This window comes from Mugil cephalus, chromosome 11 (assembly GCF_022458985.1).
Source record: "Mugil cephalus isolate CIBA_MC_2020 chromosome 11, CIBA_Mcephalus_1.1, whole genome shotgun sequence".
Taxonomy (NCBI): domain Eukaryota; kingdom Metazoa; phylum Chordata; class Actinopteri; order Mugiliformes; family Mugilidae; genus Mugil; species Mugil cephalus.
The window spans coordinates 8,635,924-8,663,537 of record NC_061780.1 but is presented as its reverse complement, the minus strand read 5'-3'; the positions used below and the strand labels follow the sequence as shown (position 1 = coordinate 8,663,537).

At 45.7% G+C, this 27,614-nt stretch overlaps 1 protein-coding gene across 2 annotated transcripts in view; it reads left to right on the top strand.

Moving 5' to 3' along the window:
- The window catches only part of adamtsl4 (ADAMTS-like 4), a 32,997-nt gene extending 5,926 nt beyond the window's left edge, over window positions 1–27,071 (top strand). For both annotated transcript variants that reach the window (XM_047598864.1, XM_047598865.1), the window contains exons 4-17: window positions 8–680; window positions 11,282–11,384; window positions 18,606–18,745; window positions 19,184–19,388; window positions 19,828–20,012; window positions 21,178–21,343; window positions 21,860–22,117; window positions 22,286–22,415; window positions 23,039–23,243; window positions 23,482–23,655; window positions 23,745–23,924; window positions 24,069–24,248; window positions 24,352–24,499; window positions 24,612–27,071. In XM_047598864.1, the coding sequence (XP_047454820.1) occupies window positions 8–680; window positions 11,282–11,384; window positions 18,606–18,745; window positions 19,184–19,388; window positions 19,828–20,012; window positions 21,178–21,343; window positions 21,860–22,117; window positions 22,286–22,415; window positions 23,039–23,243; window positions 23,482–23,655; window positions 23,745–23,924; window positions 24,069–24,248; window positions 24,352–24,499; window positions 24,612–24,742 (2,878 nt within the window). In that variant the 3' untranslated portion in view covers window positions 24,743–27,071. The remainder of the gene's footprint in view (window positions 1–7; window positions 681–11,281; window positions 11,385–18,605; window positions 18,746–19,183; window positions 19,389–19,827; window positions 20,013–21,177; window positions 21,344–21,859; window positions 22,118–22,285; window positions 22,416–23,038; window positions 23,244–23,481; window positions 23,656–23,744; window positions 23,925–24,068; window positions 24,249–24,351; window positions 24,500–24,611) is intronic.
- The last annotated feature ends 543 nt before the right edge of the window (window positions 27,072–27,614 follow it).

Genomic DNA, 27,614 nt, shown 5'->3' with positions numbered 1-27,614 from the left:
CGCTCAGGTCTTCCAGCATCCGTCCAGGTCAGTTCGGGTACGGAAGGGTTCCCTTCTCTCTGCCTTTGCATCGCCAGAACCGTCAGGCCCGTCACACTGTCAACGGTACTGACAATGAACGCGAAGTAGCTGACGAGAGCCACAGCTATGAGGAAGAGGAGAGGGGGGTTGACGAAGAAGACGCGGAGGCAGGGAGGAGAGAGGACGAGGAGAGGAGTGTAGGGCAGGAGGCCACTGAGGCTCCTGCTGGTGGGGAGGTGCCCACAGCCACCCCGAGCCCAAGGCGCCACGTGGATGGACCATCACACACCCACACGGCCCACACGGAGCGCGGGAGGGCCAGAGTCCCACCCCCGCACCCCTTCCCGCGCTCCTCGTCGCCGTCTGTCCCGAGTAACCGCCACCGGTTTGACTGGCACTCCCTCAACGCTCCACCTCCTCCCGTCCACTCTCGCCCGCACTCCCCTGCTGCCGCCTCCTCGCCCTTCTCCTCTCCTCTCCACCGCCCCATCCCCGCACAGAGAGACAGGGAGCCCCACCCGGCCTTCAACCCCCAAGACCCATCTGCCGGCAGCATCTACCCCTTGCAGCACCTGGGAGTCCAGTCAGGCAGGGATGGAGCTCCTCGGCCCTACAGATGCTCAGGGCCTGAGAAGGAGTACCGCAGGTGCTTCTCGCAGGTAAGGCAAAACTGTCAAACTCTTTGAAAGAAAAGAAAAAAACCTTCCCTAGCTCATCTCCACGTTAGGTATATGTTACAGTCAAGCTTGACGTATATATGTGTTGAAGGGTGCAGTCAGGCAGCTGTAAACTGAGGAGTTGCAGGTCAGCAGAGTGCATTTGGTAGGTGAGATCATTCCCTAGCTCCAACACTAGCTGGTTGTCTCTGAGCACTGGGATGGAAACCGCCTGCCAGTGCCACTTCTACCCCAAGGCAGGAGTGAATTGCGGGTCACAGCACCTCTGCTGCGAAGCCGCACACACATGTGTCTGCCTGTGGTATCCCTGTGGGTGATTGCACATATATGTGAATATGAATATGTGCAAGGGCCAGAGTGAGTGTGTGTTAATGTCTGCGTGCAATGATTTAACGCCCTGTCTGGCTCGGGGCCTGCAGCGATGATTGGGGTTGCGACCTGCTCCATACCGCACTGTGCAGCACAGTGAGAGCTCTATCAGGAGCAAAGCGTCTGTACGTGCCGCCAACGAGAGCAGCTAGACACAGACAGACAGATGAGCCAAGTCACCCTCAGCACACAGGTGAGGATCGGAGGTCGATCTCTCTGTAAATCAGGTTCCACTGAGACAGGAATGCCATGCTCCATTTCACTCAATTAAATGTGAGATTTAGAGTGAATTCTTTGGATAAAGGTTCCTTACTCCTAGCAGTCGCCTCAGTAATGCCCTTTAATTGATATATTGTCCCTTTTCTGCTGTATTTGTTGGAATGGAGTATTACTAAGCAAAGTAATCCACACGTAGGCATTTCACATATGTTAATACTTTCCCGCTTCATATTCAGCTGTACTGGCGCAGTAGTATCACACTGGGCCAGCTTTCACATTTTCCACCTTTCGCTATGGCTGCTTTAAATTAACAGCAGGCTTCCGCATAAGCTTCAGCCACCGTTGCCATTTTTTAAAACATCAATCAGTCAGATCAGTTCCCCGGAGAAGACGACAGCATGTGGAAAGTCACCGATTTCAGCTCGAATGTGTTCCTTTTCTGCTACTTGCTTTGGCCAACGAGTGTTAACTTCAGTCAGGCATTTCCTAAAATAACTGATAATATACGATGTCTGCTGCTCTGGGGATTGAATCTAAATACTTTTTGGTACCATCATAAATGGTTAGCATAAAGTAGCAACTAAGGAAATTTGTAGTCCTTGTTTATTTAGTTGATTCTTTCTGTCTTTGTTGCCATTAGCCAGCCAGCAGACTGTCAGATAAATTCCTTTCTGGTTGTACTGGTTCTCAAAGCTGATAGCATAGTTTCTTTTCTTTAGATCTTTACACAGATGTTTTATAGCATGTTTGATGTAAGATGATCACTTTGATTAGTTGGTCAGAATTAAATGATAAGTCAACCGGACCATCTGTGATCTGCTGTTGGCATGTCAATGTCACCTGAAGTCAGATTTATGGTTGTGTGCCACATCTAAATCGTAGCCTGAACTATGGCAACAAACACCACAACCACCGTGATTGTTCCAAAAAGCAGCGTCTCAGTTCTTTACCCAAACTATAGAAAATTCGACCTCCTACACATCATCTACTCTTTTTATTTTCTGCATTCTCTGTTCCTCAATATTTGGGGACGTGAATTGTCCAGTCACTATTGTTTGAAGCTCACAGAGAAACACAACACAGCCAGCCAGCTGCCATCACAGTGATGCTGACACATCACCCCACAAAATGTAAGAGCTGACAGTGGCATAGCCCGCTGGGCGTAGGCCCTGGATTAGATCAATTGCAGATGTATAAACAGAGCTTAATCGGGTAAATACGACATGCTATGAACTTTAGTAAAAGATTAACTAATGGGTTAAGATCAAAAGTCCCTGCCCTGAGTTTCACATCAGAGATGATAGATGATAACACTGCCAAAACCACTTTAAACGTTCAAATGTTCATACCACAGTGTGCAGCGTTTGAAATTAAAACACGACACTTTAAAATCTCAGTCTGGACAAAAACAAAACTTGTACTTGGATAAACTGAACAGAAGGAGTTCAAATCATGGGGACAAAAATACCCAGAGTGACATGTGACTGGATGTTTATTCCAGTCCCAGCGCTCGTACGTCCAACAGGACCACTTGTCTGTCGCTTAAGTGACAGGGGGAGACGATAGGATTGAACAAATACCACACGCACGTACACACTTACACATTTTCACTTTCAGACACCACATCTGCACCTTGTTCTCATCAAGTGGAAGTAGACTCTCGGATGTGGGGCCAGGCTGGCGCTCTTGAGCCCTTGACTTTTTCCTCTTCAGATAATTTGGCAGCCTCTCTCGTTGTCGTTCATCCCCTTCGCTTTCTTTCTTTTTTTTCCTTCTTTCTGTCTTACTTTCTTTCTTTCTGGCTGTGGCCTTCTCTGTGCTTGGTAGTCTCCATGTTAAAACAGATTTAGTATCTGGCAGGGTCTGTGCTCTGTGTGTGCCAGCAGTGCTAATAGCAGTCCTGTGATGGCTGAGCCTGACTCATTGGTTTACATATTTACCCAACATTAGCGTCTGTTTCAGCCTTGTTTGCTCTTGCATAGATTGTTGTCCTAGGTTTTGTGTCTAAAAAATAGGTTTTAGGTGTTGCTGAATTCAGGACTTTGCCCGGGCTTGTATGTACTGTATATATGTGCGTGTGTGTGCGATTTGGGGAGTGAGCCAGACTCAGTGTGACACATCCTATTATGTATTAGGTGTGTTTGTCATAACACGGCGCGCCTGAGGCCCATCACAAGTGTGATTGGCTGTGTGTATGTGTGTGTTTTTACTGTTGCATTGGAGCAAGTGGGGAACCAAGAGAGGGACAGAGGAAATGAGAGGGGCAAAAGGTGAATGTGTGTGTAAGTGTCAGAGTGAGAGTGTAAGGGGAGGGAAGTAAAGGAAGTGACGCAGTTAAGTGGTAGTGAAAGAGGGTACTGTTTTTAGTAAATCTGCACACAGTAGTGGGAGGGCGAGCTGAAGGCCTGACACAGGAGAGAAAAGGTTGAGACAGAGCAAAGCAGCATGAGTGCTTTTAGGTGTGTGTGAAACAACAAAGGCAGACAGGTTAGTGGAGGATACGGAGGAGTAAGTGAAAAGGTGGGTTCAGTGGGGATGAGACAAAAAGATTCTGCAAACAGACAAGAGGGACTTGGTGTCGGAGGGAGAGAGATCCATGGAAAGTGTGTGTGTTAGAGACAGAGTGCAGAGTGTAACAAGAGAAGTTATTCTGTCAGAGGGAGAGGAGAGGAAAAGGTGGAATCTGAGAAGAAGAAGCTGCCTGAATACAAAAAATAAGTCACTACACACCAGGTTGAAGAAGACTTTTACAAAAAGATTTCTTGTCCTTTCTTTTTCTCTTTCTCTTTCATGTTTACTTTTGACGACCATTTGAGCGTTCCCTCTCGTCCTAGCGCGTATTTCTGTCCTCCTCCACAGAGTAAATATTTACACTAAGAGTGAATGCTTCTAGGGTGGTATGAAAAGGAAGTATGTAGATTTAAGATGTTTTAATGAATATAATAGATCTGTAAAAAAAAACTCTCGGAATTCCTCTGTTTTAGACCCTAGTTGTCCAGGGTGTCCTTCACCGATGCCACTAGTCAGACCCCACATTCCCATCATTTCAGACAGTTAAGCCTGTTAAATTTACAGCAGAATGTAGTCTCTGTGGTGCTTTCAAGAGCAGCTTTTCGTGACCCCAGAGGTCCCTGGCAACCTTCGACATACAGCACTCATTTAATGTCAGTTTATCGTGCCTGTACCTACAATATTGTAAATTTGTTGGTGTTCTTTTACTGCTATTTGATAAAAATGTTAGTAATTGAACTGAACAGTTGCTGAACAATTCTGTTGTGGTCGGAAGTAGAGAAGGTAGTGTGTTTTGTTGAATTGACTGTCCCGTGAGGAGACAGAGTTGAGGAGGCTAATGAGCGCAAGGGAGCTAGATATGCAGAAGTTGAGTAGCGAGGGTGAAGGACCCATGTGTGGCCGGTGGAGGTGGGTTTCCATGGATTTGTGGAAAAATCCACGATTGCCCTCCTGTGCGAGCTGGGCATTCACTGAAGAGGACAGAGGGTGGCAGTAAACAACATGGCCCCGGCAGCAGAGTAAGCAAGTGAATGGCTGTGGGTAAGAAGGAAATGTGTTTGCTGGGGAGCATGCTATTAGTTAGTAGTAGGGCTAAGCTAATCTCTTGGTTGAAAGTCACAAAGTTGCACAGTTGCGTAATGAGGGGGGGTGACTCCAGGACAGTGGAACACTGCCTTCCTGAGGTGTCGAGAGCCTAACTTAACAAAACATCGGTGAAGGGAGGTGCCCACTTGAAAACCCCAATGACGTGCCTCTGCCTTCTGCTGTTGGTTAGGCTAGTTAGCTGGTGTCTTCTTGTTTGTTGCTAGTTGGTAGCTGACTGCTAGCCTGCTGGTCGTTTTTTCAAATGGACTGGGCTTCTAAATGTATTTTGCCTCGGATCTTGGCAAAAGGGATTGTAACATCTCATCCTGTGTAATAATTAAAGTATCAGCTTACTGCAATAACTGAAGGCAAAATAGGTCACATTATGGCAGCAGCAAATTCTGAAACTTTGAAGTCTTAAAAAAATAAATAAATAAATAAAGTTTAACACAAGAACTGAAAGCGCTCTTGTCTGCATCTTAAGAAAAAGAGTTCATGTTGAATTATGGTGAAGAAAAGCAGCACATTTTCCACATTTCCACCATTTTCCACAATCAAAATAGCTGATGACTTTTTCTCTGTTGGTCAAATAACAGAATTAATCAGCTAATACGCCCTTTAGATCAGCAACAGATGAAGAAGAAAGGAATCTAAGATGGAACAGTGAGGCAGATTTTCTCTCTGAGGCTGGAAACATACTCAATAAACTCTGAAAAACGTTGAATATACTGTTTAACACATATCAGTTTGGCATGCATTAGACTAACTGAGCAACTTGTAGGTTAAATGCCACAGGGTTAAAAATGTTTAGATATATTCATTGGTGTTGGTGTCCAGCCCAGCCCTTCTGAAACCAAACCTACGCTCTTCAGTAAACTGTGTACACAAAATGTATTTGTTGTACTACCCACAGAAAAATGCCATTCATTCCGTGTAACTAAAACCGAAACCTGAGGTGTTTGTGTTGTTTTCCTCGAGCTGCGCTACCATGGCTTCAGTCAGATGATCTAATTACAGTCTGTCATTACACAGGAAATATATTTGTACGACTAGCAGCATGGAGCCACACTTCTCAGCTGTAATGACAGTGTGCAGGCTCTGCCACGCTTACTGCCGTTCTCACAAAGTGACAAACAGGCCCAGATGTGTTGGATTGTAGAACACACACACACACACACTCACACACACACACACCACATGGACTCATTCCGGCTGAATTGTGCTTCATTTTCTTTAGTCGTTTAACGAGCAGAAGTACCTGTGTTTCTGCAAAAACCAGGTGCTGTCTGTTTATATCAGCTCCTGTGTGCTTTGAGTTTCCCTCAGTTATTTCTTTCATGTTCCTTTCAAGGCTTTTGGTGTTTCGAGCTCATAATGAGAAGAGTGAATGAAACATCTGTCTACCACAATCTCTAAAGCTCAATAATTAGCAGGTCTTTAATGTAACCTATACTAGAGTGGCAAGCTTGAAATTTAACTAAAAAAAAAGTTTTGCAAGTCGGAAGCTAAGTAGTGAAGCTTCCGCAGTGATACACTGAATCAAACCGTGGATTCCTCACTGACGGCTTTTGCTTGATTTCACAGAATTAGCGTGAGTTATGACATCTTAATTTGTCAGTTGTAGAGGAGCTGATCCGAGATTTTTGTTTCTTTTGGACTGAGTCTGACAAGCTCTTCCCCTGTGTTTCAGTCTTTACACTTAGAAAACTTCCTAGATATTATTATATCCAAAGCAAAGGCAGCTGGATGCGTGAGTTTTCTCGAAGACATTTCAGTGCACGACTGGCAGGGAGTTTGACTTTTTATTTCGAACATCTGCGGGTGCTGCACACTTGAAATCGACTGTTAAATAGACACTCACCTACAATTAGAGGATAATGAGAGAAGTATGAGTCTTTCCCTCTAAAATGAAACCATGAATGTTGACCTGCTTCACATCAAGGCATTCCACAAAATCTAAAATAATGAAATTTTTATATATCAAAGATTCAGTGCAAACAATGAAACAGACGTGTCAAACTCCAGAAGAGTTTGAGACCACAACTGTGTAGAAGTCACAATGAGCTGCAGAGAGTTGGATGCAGTAAAAGCTCTGTCACAGAGCAACAGTTTTAGGCAATCATTAATATAAGAGGAATGAAGGCTTCCTGCCCTCTGCCTGTCACGCCCAGGTTTTATTATGCACATCTAGAGTTATCGCTGTGCAATAAAAGCACTGGTTTGTCAGATTATAATGTCATTTCCTAGCTGCTGTATGGAAACTGGGCTGTTGGGATGTTCATTGATTAAAACTGGGGCTTTCTTTTCTTTCCTTGTTTCTTTTCTTTTCTTTTCTTTGGGGCTCAGACCCACATTTCTTCTGAGAACAACAGCGCAGTCTCTTGCCGTGCGTTGTGCGCAGCACGGGGCCTCCTCCTTTCCTTGTTGCCTTGCAGTTGATCGATGAGCGGTTTCCTCCAGAGGACCCACGACTTCCCTCTGGGGTCAAGGCTGAAAGCTGGGTGGTGCCCCGCAAAGCTCAGCCACACCGCCGCGGTCACACGATTAACCAGGGGAATATTAATCACCGGGGTCAAACGCATACATGGGCTTACACACATATACATTAACACATGCCACGGGCTTGTGTGCGTGCGTGCTGCGATTAGTCCTGCTGCGTGTTGATTAATGGCTGCAGGGGCCAGCGGTCAGTTGTTTTGTCTACATAGCGTTGCAGTCACGCTTGAGGAATGACCGGCCGGCCTTAACCTGCATTGATGTGATGCGACCACCTGTGCAGGCGCAGACTTGCACGGCAAATAGCTGAGCGGCGAGCAGGACGACGGCGACGTGTCAATTGAGCTCTCCCTGCAGAAACACACACGGGGTGAAAGGTTCCTGCTTCGCCCTCATAATCTGCTCCTTCTCCAAACTCATTAGTTTTGTCTGGAAGTTTGTGTTTCGCTTAAGAGTGTTATATGTGATCAGGCTTGTGTGTGGCATTTTTGTGTGTGTGTGCGAGCAGAGGAAAGCCTTCTGGCGGCACCCTCCCGCCCACCACCACCACCACCACCACCACCACTTCACATGCTCCCCTATGCTGCACACAGACCTTTTCTCTCTGGGTCCCTCCGCCCTGGCAGTAAAACACATCTATAACTTTAACAGCTCCCGCAACAAAAAACACTGTCTGTCCCTCTTTCACCAGCTGCATTCACTTTTCTTTCACCTGCCCTCTGCTGCCATCCATCTTTTACTCTTTCACCCTGTCAGTCTGCCTCTCAGTAGCAGTCGGTTCTTCCCACTCTTCTCCTTCCTGGGCCATTTACTGAGATGTTCTGAGATACTGGGATAAGTTGGGGAATTCCACTTTCTTATTATGTTAGTTTTGGCCGTTGTTCTGTTAACATGGCGTGTCCTCAAGTTAATCTGAAGTTTAACAAACAGAAGCAGTCAGATGATAATAGAGGTCTTAACCAAACTTATTTGAAATAGAAAACGTAACTCCCCCTCCTAAGTATTTTCTTTCCGTAAGAAGCCATCTCTCTCTCTCTCTTCCCTCTCCATTGTTGACCCTTTCTGTCTCCCCCCTCGGTCACTCCTCCCCTCCCCTCTCCTTCTGTTCGTGCTCCCCTTTTAAAAGGAGACCCCCTAACCTTACACTCGCAGTGTGCCAGTCCCTGCAATAACACGCAAATTCTCCTCCGGATCCGTGAAACGCCGGCGAACATGTCTTCTCTTCTCTGTTTTGACTCCCACTTCACCCCCCCTCTCCATCCCCCCTCCATTCAGTCCATTAGCCTCCCGATGTTTTTACACACCCTAAACTCCCCTGGGAGGGGAATCGCTCGGCCTGTAGCGCTCCTACAATCAAATGCATGAATGCACACTCTTGACTGGTTCTGGCATTCTTTCCGTTTTTACATGGAGCTTCTTCCTATAAATTCTTCCTATACATATATATATATTTATTTTTTTATTATCCTGAAGCATCACACAGCTGCAGACTACATTCATGTGCGTGTGTGTGTTGAGGGTGCACTCATCATTTATGGTTTCACAGGCGCATGCACTGATACACAGAAACCATCTAGTTTAAAATGGGGCTCAACGTGTTTATGTCTCGCAGAAATATTTACAACCATCACCAGCCGCATTTCACACACACATCCGGGCCGATTCACAGGGGTTCCTTTCAAACATCAGGTCACAAACGCGCGCTGACCTTCATGGGCCGGCACACGCCCTCAAAGTTCCCTCAAACGACACAAAAAATCTGTCTGTGAAAATGTGGCCGATAAAGTTTCATGAGCTGGTTTCACACTCCGGCAGAACAGAAACAACCGACGATCCCTTACGAGCGCCTTGTGACATGACGGCCACATGCTTTCCCCCTCTCATACACGGCGTCGTGAAAGTGATGCATTCAGGATGGTCGGGGCATGTGAGTGCGTGCTGTGACGGTGCGTCCATGAGATTCTTTTAGTTACACATTGTCACTGAGGCCGGTTCACGTGGGAACCGTTGATCTCTCCGTGTGTGTGTGTGTCTCTTAACGTGATGATTCCCATCGCTCTCGTCTCTACAGATGAGCGACTTGAAACTTTCCAGCTGTTTGTGACAGCTGCGTGAGTGAAGAGAGGTCCAGGGAAAAAGAAAAAAAGAAAAAAGGGAAAACAAATCAAAGAAAGAGAGGAGTGAAAGACAAGAAGATTGTCGAGCTGACAGAGATTAGAGTTGCACAGAAACACGAGAGGCCTGTGTGTGGTATGCGTGTGATTGTGTGTGAAACCAGCTGTATATCAGAGGACCGTAAACTCACCAGGCAGCGGGATTGTGGCTTTGTTGGAACATAATAGCCCGATTGAAGCTCAATGTGAATGCAGTGTTGGAGGCAGAGGTACATGAGTATTCAACTAATTCCACACTACTTAGCACATGTTTGAGATGTGGGAAGTGTCCCAAATGTGTGATTGGTCCCAAATTCATTGACCCCAACCACTATACAGCCAGAGTCATAATACACCATCTTCAGTTACAAGATGAACAAAGAGTCCCACAGCTGGTGACAGTCCCCCTGACCCCACCCCATCCCCACCCCCAACTTCATGGAGTCGGGCTAGAATGACAGAGAAAGACAGAAGAGGCAGAATAAATCCACAGAAGCAGCAGCAATCTGAGCACCCTGAAGAGCTGTGCACCATGCAAGAGCTGACAACTTTAGTTTTGGTCAAGTAACATATGCTTATTGTAGCTGTTTATAGCTAAGCTAAGCCAACTGACTGCTGCTCCTTTGATTGAGGCTGAACTTTTTGTATGAAGGTTCAGAACATTAAACTGAGAGAATCTGGTCAATTACACAGAGATATTCTTTGGGCATAAAACACTGGGTCAAATGAAGCCATCTGAGAACTTTAACCACAGATTAATTCATTTATTTATTTGATTGATCTATTAACAACTCACTGGTAACAGCTGACCATCTTATGACAGTTCAATGTTCTGCTCGCAGTTAGTGTGGATGTTACTTAGACGAGTTGATGACCTGGCCTCCAAGTTCACTAGATCCCAAACTGATGTATCTGTGGGATGCACTGGAACAAGCCTGTTCCACAAGCTATAGGACGCTGTTAACAACATCCTGTTACCAGACACCAACGATCACCCCCAGAAGGCCCATGTCCATTTTCTGATGAATCACAACTGTTTTGGAGGCAGAAGTGAGACCTACACAATATTAGGCAGGTGGTCATAATGTTGTGCTTGATCGGTGTCACATTATTCTGTGGCATTAAATGGAGTAAAGAGCATGTATTGTGCTTGAGAAAATAGTAAATGTACTTAAAGACCACGGCGAAGCTCTATGAGTTATAGGCAGCGCAGTATAAACCAGCAGAGTCGGGTCTGCCTGATGTTTCAGCTGTCGTTTAAATGCTGGTATGCTGAAACTCTTTCCACCGTATGGCTCCATAAGGACTCTTCTTGAAGGAGCACAAGCTGGACATGTGCTTACACACACACACACACACACGCTCGCGCTCACACACACTCTCGCACACATGCTCACACAGCCACTAACACTCTGTAGTCATGCACTGAAAAGCCACGGTGGATTTATGTGAGCAGCCGCTTCCAAAAATATCTATCATTTCCATATGTTTCTAATACGCTCGCTGACTGCCTGGAGCACCGCGGAGAATACATGTGTGTGAGATTCTGTATAATGGCAGAGAGTGTTGGTGCTTACTTCCATGATCTCAAGTCAGTTCTTCCTGTATTTATTAGCTGTTTTCCTCCACCCTTACTTCTCCGGGGACCGGGAGAGAAACAGTCGTCGGTTTAATGGCTGGGTGATTTCACATCAGGTCAATGTGGCACTGACTTTTTTCCCTCTGTCTCTTGTTGTCTCTGTGTTCCAGGTGTGCGGAGGAGGTACGCTGGACTCCAGAGCAGAGCAGTGCGCGGCCTTTAACACCCAGGAGTTCATGGGCCGCCTCTACAACTGGGAACCTTTCACCGAGGGTGAGGACTGAGTCAACGCACGCTGTAGTTTACGATTTAGCTGCATTGTGCTTCTGCGTGGTAACAGGCTTACAGGGAGAATTAAGCAGTGGCATGAAAAAAAAAAACCTAAAATGTTTCTCTGGAAAGAGTGCGCGTTGGCTGGCCTCCACCGCATGCCCAACCCACTGCAAGCCCCTCTCGCTCATTGGAGCAGGCCGACATCGACATGCTGCATCAAGGGTGGTGAGAGTCAAGAGGAACAGAGAATGACTGGAACCCAATCTGCTTTTATTCTTCGCACAAAACACTTTCCCCCTCTTTTTTCCTCTCGTTTGTCCAACATCTCCCTTTCTCCCTGCCTCTCCTGCCAAGCTTCTCCTCCCTGCTCCGACTCAGCACAGATTCCTACCGGGTGAGATAAAGAGAGAGAAAGAAAGTCGTAGAGAGGGAGGTGAGAGGTGATGCGATGCAAGTGTTTTGTCACATGACCAGCGGGAGCAGAGGGAGGCGACGTGGCGTGTGCGTGCACATGTCTTTGTATCTGTCAGTGTGTGGTTAAGAGTGTTTGTTTACTCTCTTGTTGAGTGTACAATAGTTCATTTTTCTTCCAGCGCTGGGGGAAAAAAGCGAGAGAACAAAACAATCATTGGATATTTGAAGAGTTTTCGAGGAAAGGAAAAATGAACGCAAACGTGGGAGTGAGACAATGGCCGAGGGAAAGAGAGGAGGCAGGCGCAGCTGTGAGATGGTATCAACAGCATTTGTCATTAGGCTTTGAAATATGTGCCTGAGCCTTTGTGTGTTTAAAGAGTGAGTCTACTGGCCACGCTGCAGATGAATAAAGCCGAGATAATACGTGTAAAAATGTTTTCACTCGGACGTTTGTGTATCCCTCTCTGCACTTGCGATCATTCTCTCAGCTGGCTGAAGCCCCTGACACACACATACTGTGAGCGCATAGACGTGCTCCACGGAGATCAGCACTCAGCCAACTGACAGGTCATCGGCTTTATTCTGTCGTGACGCAACACACACTTTACACGCTTGGTCCAGCGATGCACGAAATTGAAAACACAGGTTCTGTAGGGCTTGATGCACAAACAGGGTTTGCCGAAATAAAGTCGAACAAGACACAGTGAACACACTAAAAGCTAAAGTCAATTTTATTATTTTCCTATGATGCATCGGATAAAGGGGTTAGTTAAGTTCTTCAGTCTCACTGCTCTCCTCATATTCACCTTCAGTTGCAGCACGAAGCACTGAACAGTAAAAAAGAACCTGTACCTGCTCAGCACCAGACGTTAGCAGCTAGCTGCTGAACCTAGTGGAACATTTAGATCATAGGTTTTCAACGGGGGGGTCCAAAATTTATAAAATATTTTTATACAAATTTAAATTTCTTTATATATGCATTAACATGTATTCAACATATTTTAGTAACGGGATAAAGATAAACAGAGGCAGAATATGTTTATGCTACAATATTAGCATAAGAGAAGCTAACGGTGCAGCTCGCTGCCATCAGTCAACTAGTGAGACCAAAATGGATCACTTTGTTACTAAAACAAAAAATAGAGATAAAAATATGAATATTTGAAATTGTGTTTTGTTTGAATGGTTTGATATTGAGTGCACATTGACAATAATAACGTATATGTCAACTATTTGCTCATGCATCACCATAAGAACTTCATGCACGCGATTAAAGTAATAATAATAATTTATACTACATTGGTCCCTGGGGGAGATTGCTCTCCACTTGACCCGTCCGTTCGTTCACATAGTGTTGTGCGCTCTCAAAGCCAGTGGATTTCAGAGTCAGGTTCTTGCTCAAGAAACCTCAGCCAGCCAAGCTGCTTCCCTAACGCCACAGCTCCCCGCAAAGTAGATTATTTCCAAATTCTGACCCACCGTTCATCATGCATCTGTGGTGTTTGCAAATGCATGTAATTCGAAGCAGGAGTCGTCCTCTGGCTACTGCGGCCTCCACTCTAAACTTCAGACCCTTGTAAGGATGACAGATACAGTCATCTGGCTCTGCAGATGTTTGGTAACTTCGCACTATGCCACCGTACAGAAAAGCCTCTGTGAGTTATTTTACGCCGTACGTGTAACCCGCCTCTCACCCAGTGTACTGTAAATGACCTAATTGACGCGACCTGCTAAACTGCACAAGACAAAACAGATGGATAACATTTTTTTCCCATTAGCTGAGTGAAAGGTCAGACGCAGATGTACTGCCGCTGGATGCCCTTCTTGTCTATGGGAATACCACAAGTTTTTTTTTTAATATTTTGGTCAAGCCTGGGGGCAGTTAAAAGGACAGGGGAGGATCAGCATGATTAATTCTGTGTGTTTGCACCAGGAGTCATCGCCGGGGTATCAGCCGGAGTCAAACTGTCTGCGTAAACACACGGGGGCTTTCCTTTCACCCACCGCCGCCGTTCCTGCGTGTTTGCGAAGGGGAAAGGGAGAGATTACGGTATTCTGAGCTGCTCTTAAATTTTCTCTATCTGCTGCGCGCCCTTGCCCTCTGCTCCACTCCTGCTTGTTTTAAACCGGCGTGTCCTTGAAGTCTGCTGAGAAGAGGCTCGACGGAGGGAGAGAAAGGCGAGAGGAAGGAAAATAAAGTCAAGCTCTGCTAGGGAGCTTCACGACTAAATGGGGATCAGAAAACGCTTTTGGACTGTATAAATATGACTGGATGTCATATTTATTAACTGCTCTGTTCAGAGGTAGATACAGTACTGTAGGCTGTAAGCAGGTGACGTCATCTGGGTCAAACTCAATCTGGGCTGGAGATGATCCTTTTCCACTCTGCTATGTAAACTGTATCACACTGTTTACTTCAGTCCGGTCCCACTGGCCACAGCCCAAATGTTCATATCTATCTTGCCATCAACACACTATACACTACAGTGGAGTGTGTTTGACATGACCCAGTGTATTAGTGGTTTGCTCCAGCTGCACTCGTCTGTTTAGGACTTCTACATAAATTTCCAGTTAGTATTTATGTTGCCGCTCGTCGCTTGTGTGCTTTGCCTTCCAAGCGACAGCCGCGTTATGTATGTTCTTCTGAGCGTTGTGGCCTACGGTTTGGAAGTGGAAGTTTAAACAGTTAAGCTGCCACCGCGGTTGTGAACCACAGAAAAGATAGTCCAGGCTAATGACGGCAGGGCCTCTATGGCTTGGTAAGTGCTGCACGTGCAGGTGTTGTTTTACTTGAATATTCCCCTTTTTTCAAGCCTCATCCCCCGCTCTGCACACCCATCCTCCCCTCTTCCTGTCCTGCTGCCTCTCTCTTTCTCTCCCCACCGTTGGAGTTTGTTTAGATGGAGAGATAGTGGGGAAGTATATTTAGACGACATATATTCCACTGTCTGAGCACTGAGCTCGGAGAGGGACAGCGAATGAGACCGGAGACTGAGGCAAAGCGAAAGAGGTAGCAAGAGGCCGATCAAATGAGTGAAAGCGAAGGAGGGAAATATAAGATAATTAGGAGCCGAGAAGTGACTGAGACTAACCTGAGAGGATGCAGAACGGGGGAGATGAGGCGGACGGATACGGAGGCAGAGAGTACACGAGTGGAAACACATCTCCCACTTTTAGCTCCCCCTCTCTTCTGTCACTGTCTCCAGTCTAATCTCGCAAAGATAACTATGACAGACGGATGGAGAGAACAAGGGCGGAGAGCGAGAGGGTGGGAACGCTGCCTCCCTTTCCTCTCCCTTCCCTCTTTTCCTTCTAAATATGTACCATATATCTGGCTTTCTGCACATACTGTATCATGCCGAGGTTCCAAACAAGTGACGTTAGCGGCGCAGGAAAATAAACTTGGTCACATTTGGACAATGATCGATGCTGGAGGACTTATTATTACACAGTAGCTCTGCCCAAGCAAAAACACATGAATTCACTTGTAGATTAAGATGAATAAAATTAGACAGTGAAATATTGTGATGTTGGATTCCCTTTTCTGATAAAAGCACCGTCAGAATAAAGCAAGAACAAAGATAGATCAGACTTTTTATAATGCTTCTGCAAACAATATTTGGACAATTTTATTTATATATCCTAAACTGTTCCTAAACGCTTTTGCCACCACGTCTTTTGATCCATTTCTCTTGGAATCATTGAGATAATAAGAACCACCGTAAATATATATATTTTCCAGCTGCAAATGAAGCTGTGATAAATTTGCCTCCCTGTTAAATCCATCACTGCTCCCCAGTGTCTTAAAAAAAAAAGAAAAAAGAAACAGTTTAAATATCTTGAAGCCAATGTTTAGGTATCCCAAAGGACCTGTGTTACATTTCCAGAGTGTATTTATAAGCAAACTGATGCACCTAGTTATGCATTACCTTCATTTTCCTACAAACATGTGCTGTTATAATCATCCGGTTGGAGTCCGTTGCTTACAACTTCCTTCCACTTAGAGGAGTTGAAATGCTCTCCTTAAAGTCCTTAAAGAAGCCTGGATCACGATGTGCGACTCAAGGCCGAGGCACAAAACTACATGTCAGTCACAAAACTGACAGAGATGAATTTGAGAAAAGGCCTACAGAGGCAACGCTTTACTCTGCCCCACTCCTGAAATAAAACAATCTTTCTTTGCACCTTTGGTTTGGTCAGCATAAGAACCAGTTGTAGGTCTTCAAATGCAGTTTATTTTAGTGCAGTCACAGACAAAATACTAAACAAGCCAATCCTAAAAAGCCATTAAAAACTTGGTTCCATAAAAATACATTTTGAGTTTTGGGTCATTTCGGTACCAGTGATCCATTAATGAAGGCTGTGATTTTTATTAAAAGACACATTTTCCTGTTGCCGTGCTTCGTGTTTATACAAAGCCAGTACATTTGAAAGTTCTTCAGAGACAAAAATGGCTAAAATAAGGAACCTACCACAGGAAGCACGCCTTAAGACAGAGATTTTCAGCCAGGAAGGGTACAGCTGCCACCAGATCGCCAGGAAATGCAGATGCAATTCTTCTGCAGTTGGATCCAGCTTGGAAGATGAGCCAAGATCTGGGCGTCCAAAGGTTTCTTCAGCAAGAAATTACCTCATCCTGATCCACATGTGCAGGGAAAACTGCTGAATGACATCACAGGAGCTCCAACAGCAGTGGTCAAACCAAACTGGTGTCCAGTGTTCCACCGGCACTGTACATGGTCGACTTTTAGATCATGGCTTAAGGTCCTACAAGGCTGTCAAGAAGCCCCTGATCAATAAGAGACAGAGGCAAGCTCGGTGTCATTGGGCGTACAGAGAAGGCCAGGCCAAGCGTTATCTCCAGCATGTACTGTACCTACTGTCAAACATGGTGGAGGTAGTATCGTGGTTTGGGGATGCATGAGTGCTGCTGGTGTTGGTCATCTCACTGTGTGTGATGACACACTGAACAAATGTTGCGCCATTCTCCAAACCCACATGCTTCCTCCTGCACGTGCTCTGTTCTGTTGAGGTCCAAACTGGATGTTTCCACAAGTTAATGCTCTTTGCCACACATCCAGGGTCAGGAGAACTTGGCTGCATGAGCAGAGTATCCAGGTCTTAGAGTGGCCAGCTCAATCCCTGCACATGAGCCCCATTGAAAATCTGTGGTGGATTATCAAAAGGTCTGTTTCAAAGAGCAAACCAAAGAATTTAGAAGAATTAAAATGAGTAATTACCCCTTATTAATAATAAGATTACCCCTCAGCAGTGTGAAAGACTTGTGGGGAACAGGCCAGTCAGGATTAGAACTCTACTGCCTACTAATGGCAGGAGTACTAAATATTAAACTGATGATGTGGTGGTTTATTTATTTGTTGTCCAGTTTTGAACACATTCTCTGTTATTTGTTGACTTTGATACTGACAATGTTGAGAACTGACGAATTGAAACTGTCAAGAATTCAGTTTTGTTAGTTTTTCTTGTAAACAATAATCAAAATAAATATCATTTGTATTTGTTTGTGTCTGTCTAATGCAGACACACCTTTCGAAACACAAAAAAAAGATTTTCCACAAATATTTCATGATAATATTTGAGATTGAGTATAATTTTAAAGGTGTCTGAAGACTTTTGTTCCACCACTGTATGAGTCCCTTTCACTTCACTACAACCCACACATTTATTCAATTTTCTCCTGGGCACACGAAGGTGAGAGCAGGGGTCAGGTATTTGACCTTTCCTCTTTGTTCTCAGCTATCTCCTATTGGGCTCCTGACTTTGAAGGTGGAAGGACACTAGAATTTTGAAAGGGTTACCTCTGTGAGAAATCACTATTTGAGAAGCGCAGATCTTTTTCCTTTTAACCCCCGATCTCCCAGAGACTCCACCCTCCTCCCATCTGCAACTTCATTTATGACCCCTTACTCATGCAGTGAGCTCATGTCTTCAGCGCACACACACGCATGCTCTCGATACCAGAGGCCTTAAAGCTTTGTGACGTGCCCTGTGTCTTTCCTCCAAGAAAATGACAAACAGTGGAGCTACTCACTGCCCTATGACCCATTTGTCTGCAGCTATTCTCTCTTTATTCAGTACTAAAATATAAACGAGCTAGAAATGCACATAAAATACACCTACCAGCACTGATGTTCATCTGTAGATAATTAAAAGGATTTTTTTTTAAATGTTTGGAGTCAGTGAAGTGCATGCAACTGATGGAGGACAGAAGCTGCACAGCTAATATGTGAATTATTCCTTTGTACTTTACCATATCACAGATAATCACTTTTCCACTCTGTTTGTTTATTCCCCACTCCGACTCCTCTGTGGGGTTCTTTGTATTCTCAGCTCGTCAGTTTGCCCTCCCTTTCTCTCGGCGCTGGAGGACTTTCATTTCCTCCGCTTCCTCGGAGCGGTGCCCTCCTCACGTGTCTCTTCCCACATTTTCTCTCTTTCCACGTACGCATGTAGCTGCTGTGCGCGCCCGTTGGGTTGCACTCATAAATCTTTACCTCTCTCTGGCTAACGTTTACACCTCTTTTCCTGATCTCCTGGGAGGGTGCAGCGCGTACATGCGAGCAGCAGGGGAAATGGCTGATCGCTCCCTCTGTCTGACAGTTAGTGTTATGTGGTCTGGCCTCGGTTTCCTGACCACATGGAAAGACGTTCATCGCCCAGCTGCGTCTTCTCTCTCTTCTTGCCAGACGGGGGGAGAAAAAAAAAACTTCACACAATCACAGACACTTAGAGAAAATATGCATGTTGTACAGTGATCTTATACTGTCCTCTGTCCCTGTGCTGCAGTCGGTCCAGATAAGCAGTGCGAGCTGACCTGCAGACCCGCCGGCTATCGGTTCTACGTCCGTCAAGCGGAGCGCGTCAGAGACGGGACGCCCTGCTTCAACGTTAGCGCCAATGATGTGTGCGTAGAGGGACGATGTCTGGTGAGTGAATTTAAATGTGTGTGTGTGTAAGATTTTTTGTTTGGGGTGGCTGAGACCCTCCTGCCTGGCCGGGGGTTGACAAAGCCCAGGCTGTCTTTGGTCTCACGTCTGGAGGCTGATTTAAGCCTGGCATCCAAAGTGTCTCCAGTCTTTTGTTTCACAGCCTCTTAATCGTTTCCTCTGTGTCTCGTTTTCCCTCTCTGATTTCTCCCCCATTCCACCCTTTTGCTTCTGGCAGGAATCTAGCAAGCAATAGTTACCAATTTGCACTAACAACGGTGAAATAAACACTAGCTGTGGATGTGAAATGTCAAACAGATTGAGCTTTTCTCTGCACTTTCCCCGCCCGTCCTCCGGCATCTTAATTGTTCCCTTGCCCCACTTTTCCGTCTTTGTCTCGCCCATCACTCACATCCTTTCTCCTTCTTCTCCTGCCAGACCGAGGGCTGCGATGGAGTACTGGGCTCCAGCTCTGTGATCGACAAGTGTGGGGTGTGCGGTGGGCGGGACGCCTCCTGTCGAAAGGTGACGGGAAGCTTCCAAAATGTCACGGTTCCTCTTGGTTACCACAAGATCCTGGACATCCCCCCCAGAGCCACGTTGATCAACATCACGGAGAGACGAGCAAGCCCCAACTACCTGGGTGAGGTGAAACAGACAGAAGAAACGTTGCGCACACATGCAGTTAAACGTTGCCTGAATGGTACCCCTTCCAGCCCCAGTGAAAGAGAAATGTTGGCGAGACGTGTGCGGATTTGGGAATGAGATCTGGCCCTTGTCTGTGTCCGCTGGCTACAATGAAGACTGTAGATTTTGTTTAACTCAGGACAGATAAATCTAGCGTTGCTAGAGCCCATCAGGAATCAGTGGTGTGTGTACATGTACACATGTATACAGGAGTGTTTGTTTTGGCAGCCTCCTGTTTGTTAATAAGACAGCACTCCGGAGTTAGTGCTTTCCTGTCTGGCGGTGAACAAATTTGGGGGTTTCCAGAGACTTTACCAGACTAAACAAGGCCTAAATAAGAAAAGAAAAACAGAGCTCAACTGACATCCCTGTCCTCCGCCCCTCCTTTTCTCCAGCCATGAGGAGCGGCACAGGGGCATCAGTCGTGAACGGGCGCTGGGCTGTGGACCCTCCAGGAGAGTACCAGGCGGGGGGGACTATCTTCACCTACACCCGGCCGAGGGCGCAAGCGGAAGGGGAGGAAGAGAAAGGCGAGTCCCTCCGAGCACCGGGGCCCACCACAACCCAGCTGCAGCTATATGTAAGTACTGGAGCACAGGAAGGCATTTGTTTTAACCCTCTAAACATGGCAGAATTAACCCAATGATGAGCATCACTCTTAGACACATGGTCCCTTGTGCATACATGGAATATTTTACTATTCTATATCACTGCTGTGAGCCTGGAGCTATGCTCTCCCGCTCTGTGCCAAGACCCTCCAGATAGACTGCATTATTTCAGCATTATGGTGGGATAAAGGCAGCTATAGCAAAGCTTAGTCTGAGCCACATCAGACTATGTGGGGCTTAATAATAACAACGCTTTCCTCTGGCTAAGATCTTATTAAAGAACAGGAGTCATGGGCAGCTTCAGTTTCTGTGGGTTAAAAATAGCAAGATCTTGATCTCCTTTGGAATCACCTGCATTTTTTAAGCTTGAGGGGCTACCAAAGTGAGACACAGGGAGGTTCAAAGTATATAGTCACGGAGACAGCACTGCAATGCTGCGTTTGTTAAAAGGATTTGTTATAGAAAGAAAAAATAAAAACAAAATTCGGTGCACCCCCCGATGCTTGGGGTTAAGACTTTGTTGTTTCTCTGTTTTCCTCATTTCCTGTCACCGCTCCAATGTCCACAAGAAAGGCTTCAAATGCCAAAAATGAAAGTTCAGGGTGGTGACAGTAACTAGCATCAGAAGGGTTAATTGACTGTGAAATAACCAAATTAGGACATCTCGGACTCGGTTTGTCAGGCTTGGCTTAGGGTGAGGAAGGCAAATTAAACTTCTAGCTACGGCCAGTAGTTACTTCAAGATTTGTTCCTGGCTGCCACCAGTATTCATTGTTTCTTTTTCTCTCAAATCAGAATGTTTTTTTAGGTCAGCACAAACGAGGGAGACAAGGACCCCCCTCCTCCCACCCCCACCCCCACCCCCACCAGTTATCTTGGTATAGAGAGGAAAACATCCAGCCTACAAGAGAAACAAAATGAAGTTTAGATGACCTTGACTAGACTAGATTCAGTCCTGTACAGGGGCTGAGGGTTTTTTTTTTTTAGTATGTGAGTCCATGGTTGTGACTCTTAATGCCTGTCAGAGGCAGAGTATAAATTCTGTAGCTCATCCTGGCCTCTCACCTCTCAGGAGCGCATTTTTCTCTGTGGGGCATCCGTGAAGATTCATTTCTCTCGACCTGTTTTCCTCTCCAGATCATTTTCCACAAGGAGAACCCGGGCATTGACTATGAGTACTACATCCCCGTGGAGAAGGAGGAAGGAGAGAGGGCGAGACTGCCGGAGAGAGAGAGGGAGACGCCCAGAGAGGCACCCAGGGAGAGGCCACGGGAGCGAGAGCCAGCTAGGGCACCCCTACGCGGTAAGGCCATTTCCACTCCACTCTCCGAGCCAATCTCTCCCGTTTGTGCACAGTAGCTTAGCGGGACACCACCCGCGGAACGTGGCTGAATCTCGTCAGGGGGCGATGTGGAACTCTAACACGAGATCTCAGGGTTCATTCTTTCCAAATTACTAAAGGAACGCTGTAATACATATCCTGGGAGAGTGACTGGCGTGTTTGCGGATTACGATGGGTGCGGTTGTGGGCCAAATGGGAGGGATTACCCTCCGAGTGTGTTTGTGTGTACTTGTGTGTTTGCTTGTGACCTAAATGGGAGGCTATCTACTCCACATGTTTACTGTCATGAGACGCTGACCTCATCATGACATCATTAGCGCCTGACTCACGCCGGTTCTTCTATTCACGATATTTCAACATGGTTTACCCCAGTTTTCGCTCCTTATCGCTCTTCTTTGTGTTTCGCAATCCTTCTCCCATCTTTCCCGTCATCCCACTTTTGCCTTTATATCCATCTATGTTTTTCTCCTTTCCCAGGTCCTTTCACGGTGTCAGTAGAAGAGCCTCCTGCTCCCCCTCCTATTTCGGTACCTTCTTTTGGCACCTCCTCCGGCCCCTCTTTGTTTTCTCCCCCATCCTCGGACCGCTGGACACCTGAGAGGTCACGGCCTCGAGCATCCGCGCCCAACAGGAACGCTCGGATCCCCCCTCGCACAGACCTGCCACTGGACAGCCAGCCGCCGTTTGTTTGGAGGAGAGGAGAACTGACCGAGTGCTCTGCATCCTGTGGCAAAGGTCCGAGTTTTGATAAGCCTTGTTTACTACACATACTCACAGTCAGAATCTACTCATCGACTGAATCAAAGTGCATGGTGTGATGAGATGTCTCCCTCCTCTGGCCGTTGGGTGTAAGTGCAAACGCACGAAAACCACATCTGCATCATTCTGTTTTTCTCTCTGAAGGTTTTCAGTACAGAGTCATTCTGTGTGTCAGCCGTCACAATGAGGAGGAAGTCCCAGAGAGGAAGTGTGACTCTGCAGCCAAACCTGTTCCAGAGGAGGAGCCTTGCAACGTACACCCCTGTCCCCCATTGTGAGTAAATCCACAGCTGAGCTTTTATCACTTCTAAAACATCTGCTGCAGGATGTGACTTAAATTCTTTGTGGAGGGAAAAAAAATAAAATACAAAATATATTTATTTATCAAGTAATTAACTCAATTACTGAATGGAAAAATAAACTCTGGAGTAAGCTTTTGCAAATAAAAAGGATGAGTAGTTGATCTTTTAAATCAGCTGGTAAGAAGAGAGGCAGATGAAGTCTGCTGTTGTGTCTACTGTACCAGCCTGTGGGGGCAGTGCTATGATCTGGGGTTGATGCAGTTGTTTCAGGAACATTATGAACAAACAATGAGGTCAGCTGACTCCCTGAATATACTGAATGACCAGGTTATTCCGTCAGTGGATTTTCTCTTACCTGATGGCGCGGGCACATCCAAGATGAAAATGTCAGGATTCATGTGGCCCAAATTGTGAGAGTGTGGTTCAGGGAGCATGAGACACCATTTTCACGCATGGATTGTCCTCCACAGAGTCCAGACCTGAACCCCACTGAGAATCTTTGGGGTGTGTTGGAGAAGACTTTGTGTCAGACTCTTTAAATGGTGGGAACCTTGAATGGTGTAAAACTGCCCTCTCTTCCCTGTGTGTGCCTCAGCTGGGAGGCCAGCGCGTGGTCCGAGTGCAGCGTGTCGTGCGGCCCCGGTGTGCAGCAGAGGCAGCTCCAGTGCAGGCAGAGCTTTGGAAACCGCTCCACCATGGTCCACCCTCAGCGCTGTGCCAACCTCACACCTCCGGAGTCAACGCAGGCCTGCCAGCTCCGCCTCTGCTCCCACTGGGAGGTCGGCTCTGACTGGAGCACGGTAGGTCAACAACACCTGCATTTAGCTTCTTTTAATTTTACCATCACAGTCTCACACATTTTGAAAAAATCATTCATCAGGTTAGAATATTACTATTTCAGTTCCCCTTTGTGTTTTTACCATTATATCTTTATTCGTTTTCTCTATTTATCTGTTTATGTTTCACTGCTGCCCGACCAGTTGTCCAAATTCATCACTTAATTATCACGGTTGTGTCTCTCCTCTCCACTTGTCACAGTGCTCAGTGGACTGTGGAGTAGGGAGGAGGACAAGGAGTGTGCGTTGTGTCAGCGATGAGGGCAGCGTGGTGAATGACAAGGAGTGCAACACCAGACTGCGTCCACAGGGGACTGAGGAGTGCAACATGGGCCCCTGTGTGACCAACTGGTACTTCACCGGCTGGTCCAACACTGTGAGTTAACGCACGCGTGTGTGAGCAAAGGAACGCACACCTGCACTCGGCGGTAATCCTCAACACGATCAACCACTTTGTGTCCTCAGTGTTCGGCGCAGTGTGGCCCCGGGGTGCAGAAGAGAGAAGTGGTGTGTCTCACCAGAGGAGGAGTCAGGGACGGCGGAGACGGAGGGGACTGTGTTGGAGAAAAACCGGCGGAGATGAAGGCCTGTAACGGGGGCCCTTGCGTCGCATCAGCTATGTGGTACAGCAGTCCCTGGACACAGGTACGATAGAGGGAAGGAAAGAACTAGGAAAACTTTTTTATTCTAGAAAGTGGTTTGATGTAATTTAAATTCCACTTTGTGTCTCACAGCCCCTCTGTCCGTGGCTGGTTCTGAGTGGTTGACTCATGTCCTGTCTTTTTCCAGTGCAATGTCCTATGTGGGAGTGGATCTCAGCGGCGAGACATCATTTGTGTCCAGAAGATGGGGAGTGATTTCACCGTCGTGCCGTCCACCGAGTGCGCTCATCTGGACAAGCCTGCAGCCGTCCAGGAGTGTGAGATGGGAGAGTGTCTGCCGCAGTGGTTCACGACGGAGTGGAGCGCGGTGAGAAATGAGAGGATTAAAGATACATGCAGAGGACACCTTCAGTGGGATTATTGGAAGATTGTTGAAATGTTATTTACACCAAGATTGTCTTCCTCCTCAGTGCTCACGTTCATGTGGAAAGGGCCTGCAAATGAGGGAGGTTCGATGTCTGACGCCAGACAGAAAGCACAGCCCTGAATGTGATCCCAGCACCAAACCTGAGCAGGAGCAAATCTGCAACACGATACCCTGCAGCCCGCAAGTCCCAGGTTAGTGTGTGTGTGTGTGTGCGATGACTACACATGGCATTCGTGTGTGTGTGTGTGTGTTTTGGTTTTGCTCCCTGCCAACCTCATTATCTCTCGTCCTCTCTGCTGACAGATGAGAACTGCAGGGACAGACGTCATAACTGTATGATGGTGGTGCAGGCCAGACTTTGCGTCTACTCCTACTACAAGACGGCCTGCTGCGCCTCCTGCACCCAGAGCGCCCAGCGAGCCAAGAGGCACTGACCAGCCAACGACAGGCAGCCCTCGCGTGCGTGCGGTCGAAAGGTGAAAAGAGCTGAAATGGACAGCCCAGAGTAGACACGTGATCAGTTAACGTTTAGATACTTTCTCCTGAACCTTCAGGTAAAACACTGTGAAAGCAGTCGGTTCCTTTTACCAGTACTCTATATGCGGTTATGTTTGCTATTGAACCACTTCTTCCACTGAGCTTGCTTCAGTTTACTTTGTGCGTTTGCTCTTATTCGTTCGTAATGTGTCACACAGGGCTTAATGGTGCATCCGCTGTCACTTCCACTCTTGGAGGCTCATTTCTGTGACTGATAGGTTGTGATGTAAGGTGCTTCACTGAAGACACGGCTGTGCTTCAGCAGCAACTTTAGCCGTTGCTGAGATTCCTCCCAATTTACGGGATCTTATATCAGATGTAGTCAGACATGCATACCACTAATGACATGGTAAATGAATGATTGTCATGTGTGCTACGTAAAATGTGTACATGTATTGCTATGTGTGCTGAAGATCTACTGGAAGAGATCTGTACATAATCTGAGTTCCCCTCTGATCTTCAGAGGCTGCCCATGGCCAAGCTCGAAGGATTTTATTTACGTATGTCTTCATCTATTTGCCAAAAATATTTCCTTTAAGTGTCCTCTTATCCAGTATTTGGACAGATGAACCAAAGGAGTGGGGTTACAATGGCAGTAAGTGACCAAATATAACTGGGTGGGAAGACAGAGATGAGATTTTTCCCAAACAAGAAATGTCACCCACATGGATGTTAAGCAGTCTATATTCAGTTCATTTATGCAGACCTCTTTAAGTCCTTAAAGTGTTTTGTTTTGTTTTGTTTTTTTTTTAAAAGACAACAAGCTTGGAGACATTTGCTGCTGCTGCTCTCGTTGCTGTGGTATCTGTGATTTTGTTTTTCATTCTACACAGCTGAGAACATGTGCTTTCAAACATTGTATGATCATTTCCAGTAACGGAGCAGTGACTGAGCTCATACTGGGGCTCGGTGAGTGTTAAGTGGCCCGTTTGAGTTGTGTTAAAAAGTTACAGTTCTGTTTTTACTAAACCAAGGGGTCTGCTGCTTATTAAATAACAGACACGGTTATTGCTCTATAGTTGTCTTGTTGTCGACAAATCAAGTGAAAAGAATAAACTAACCATGTGATGGTTTCTGCTTATTCCCAAAAATGTGTTTGATGCTCAAGTCAAACTGATGTATATTACAAAAAAAAAAAAAAAAAAATAGTAATAATTCCTTTGCTAAAACTGTGAAGCATTGTAGTTTTAGGAGAGTAATTAGTGAACCTCATCAAGTCTGATGGTAAAACGTTAACTTGCTGCCTAATATTTCGATAACCAGCTATAAACTGTTCTTGACTTTACCAGGGACTATGACAGAACAACTTCATGGTTGGTTTTGTTCATTTCATGCAATTTGTTAATAAAAAGAACACATAGAGCACGGCCTTGAATTTGTGTTAATGTATTTTTTTAAAAAACATTTTAAATACATCTTTGTATGATCACTTTCTTGGGAAGAGATGTTGAATCTGTCCTATGATGAATGAGGAAACCCCAAGGAGACCGATAATCTTGTAACGAGGTTAACTATGGTATGGATCAAACTCTGTCATTCTGCTTTGAGCTAAAAAGTAAATATTTTTGCATTTCACTGTTGTAATATCTGTATATGTGTGTAAGTACCATGTTCTGTCTTTCTCTCTCTTTCCTGCCTTAATGTTTTTTTTTTTTTTTCCTTAACTCACATGTTGCTCCTCTCCACACCTCCCACCCTGACATTAACACCTGGTCAAAGGTGAGGAATCTGTATATTTGTCAGATATGTTTTAATGTCTATGATTTCTTTGGACATAGTAGGTGCTTATGTCTTATAACTGAGTAGAGATATCATAAGTGTTGTTGTAGACTGCATTTATTCACATTTAACTGTCGTATAACTGTTGCATACAGTCTGATGGTGCGTTTCTGTGCGATGTGTGTGTGTGTTCGATCTATATGTGTGTGTATGGATGTGTGTTTTGCTTATTTCGGTATGTCCGTCTTGTCTCTAATCCTCTTGTAGTACAAATTGCATTTTATAAATAAACAAAAAAGGATAGTAATTTATCAATTATCTAAAGAACATGTAATTTATTTTCTGTTTTGAGGAGCTGTAGCATTTTTTTTGTTACCACCAGAGTTTATAAGATTATTATCAATATACAGACTTTTTTTTTATCATGCAGTAACAAAACGAAACGTGTGGAGGAATTATTATCTCGAAGTCTCATTTTAAATAAAATTGAAATAACTAAAAATGTAAGCAGTGTGTCATATTTTGCTTTTGTCCAGAGAAAACGGGCGATGAAGCATTTTTTATTTTTTTTGTCCAAACGGTGGCGCCATTGGGTCACAAAACACAAAGGACCTGGCCCAGTTTTCTTCTCCTATGAGTCACCTACAGGGTAAAAATACTGAATGAGCATATATCTTATTTACCATTTAACCAGAAAATGTCTTGAGATGCAGTTTCTGTCAAGAGCCATGGTCAGGATTGCACCCTGAAATCAGAAGCTTTGTTTTTACCGCAGTGACGAAGCTCATTTCACATGAAACTGAGTGTTCATTCATGACATGGCCTTTCTTTTTTTATTCGGGGGGAAGAAAAAGGAAGAGGAGTGAGCGGCAGAAGCAAGCAGATAAATTATAAATCCATACGTAGATAAAGCATACATGCAGCACTGATACAAACAGGAGTACATGATACCAGATGTAGTATGGATGAAAGGCATGGATAGCGAGAGCTGGCACTATCCATGGCAAGTATGAATTGTTAAAAGGCTTGGGTGGATATACAGTAGGCTTA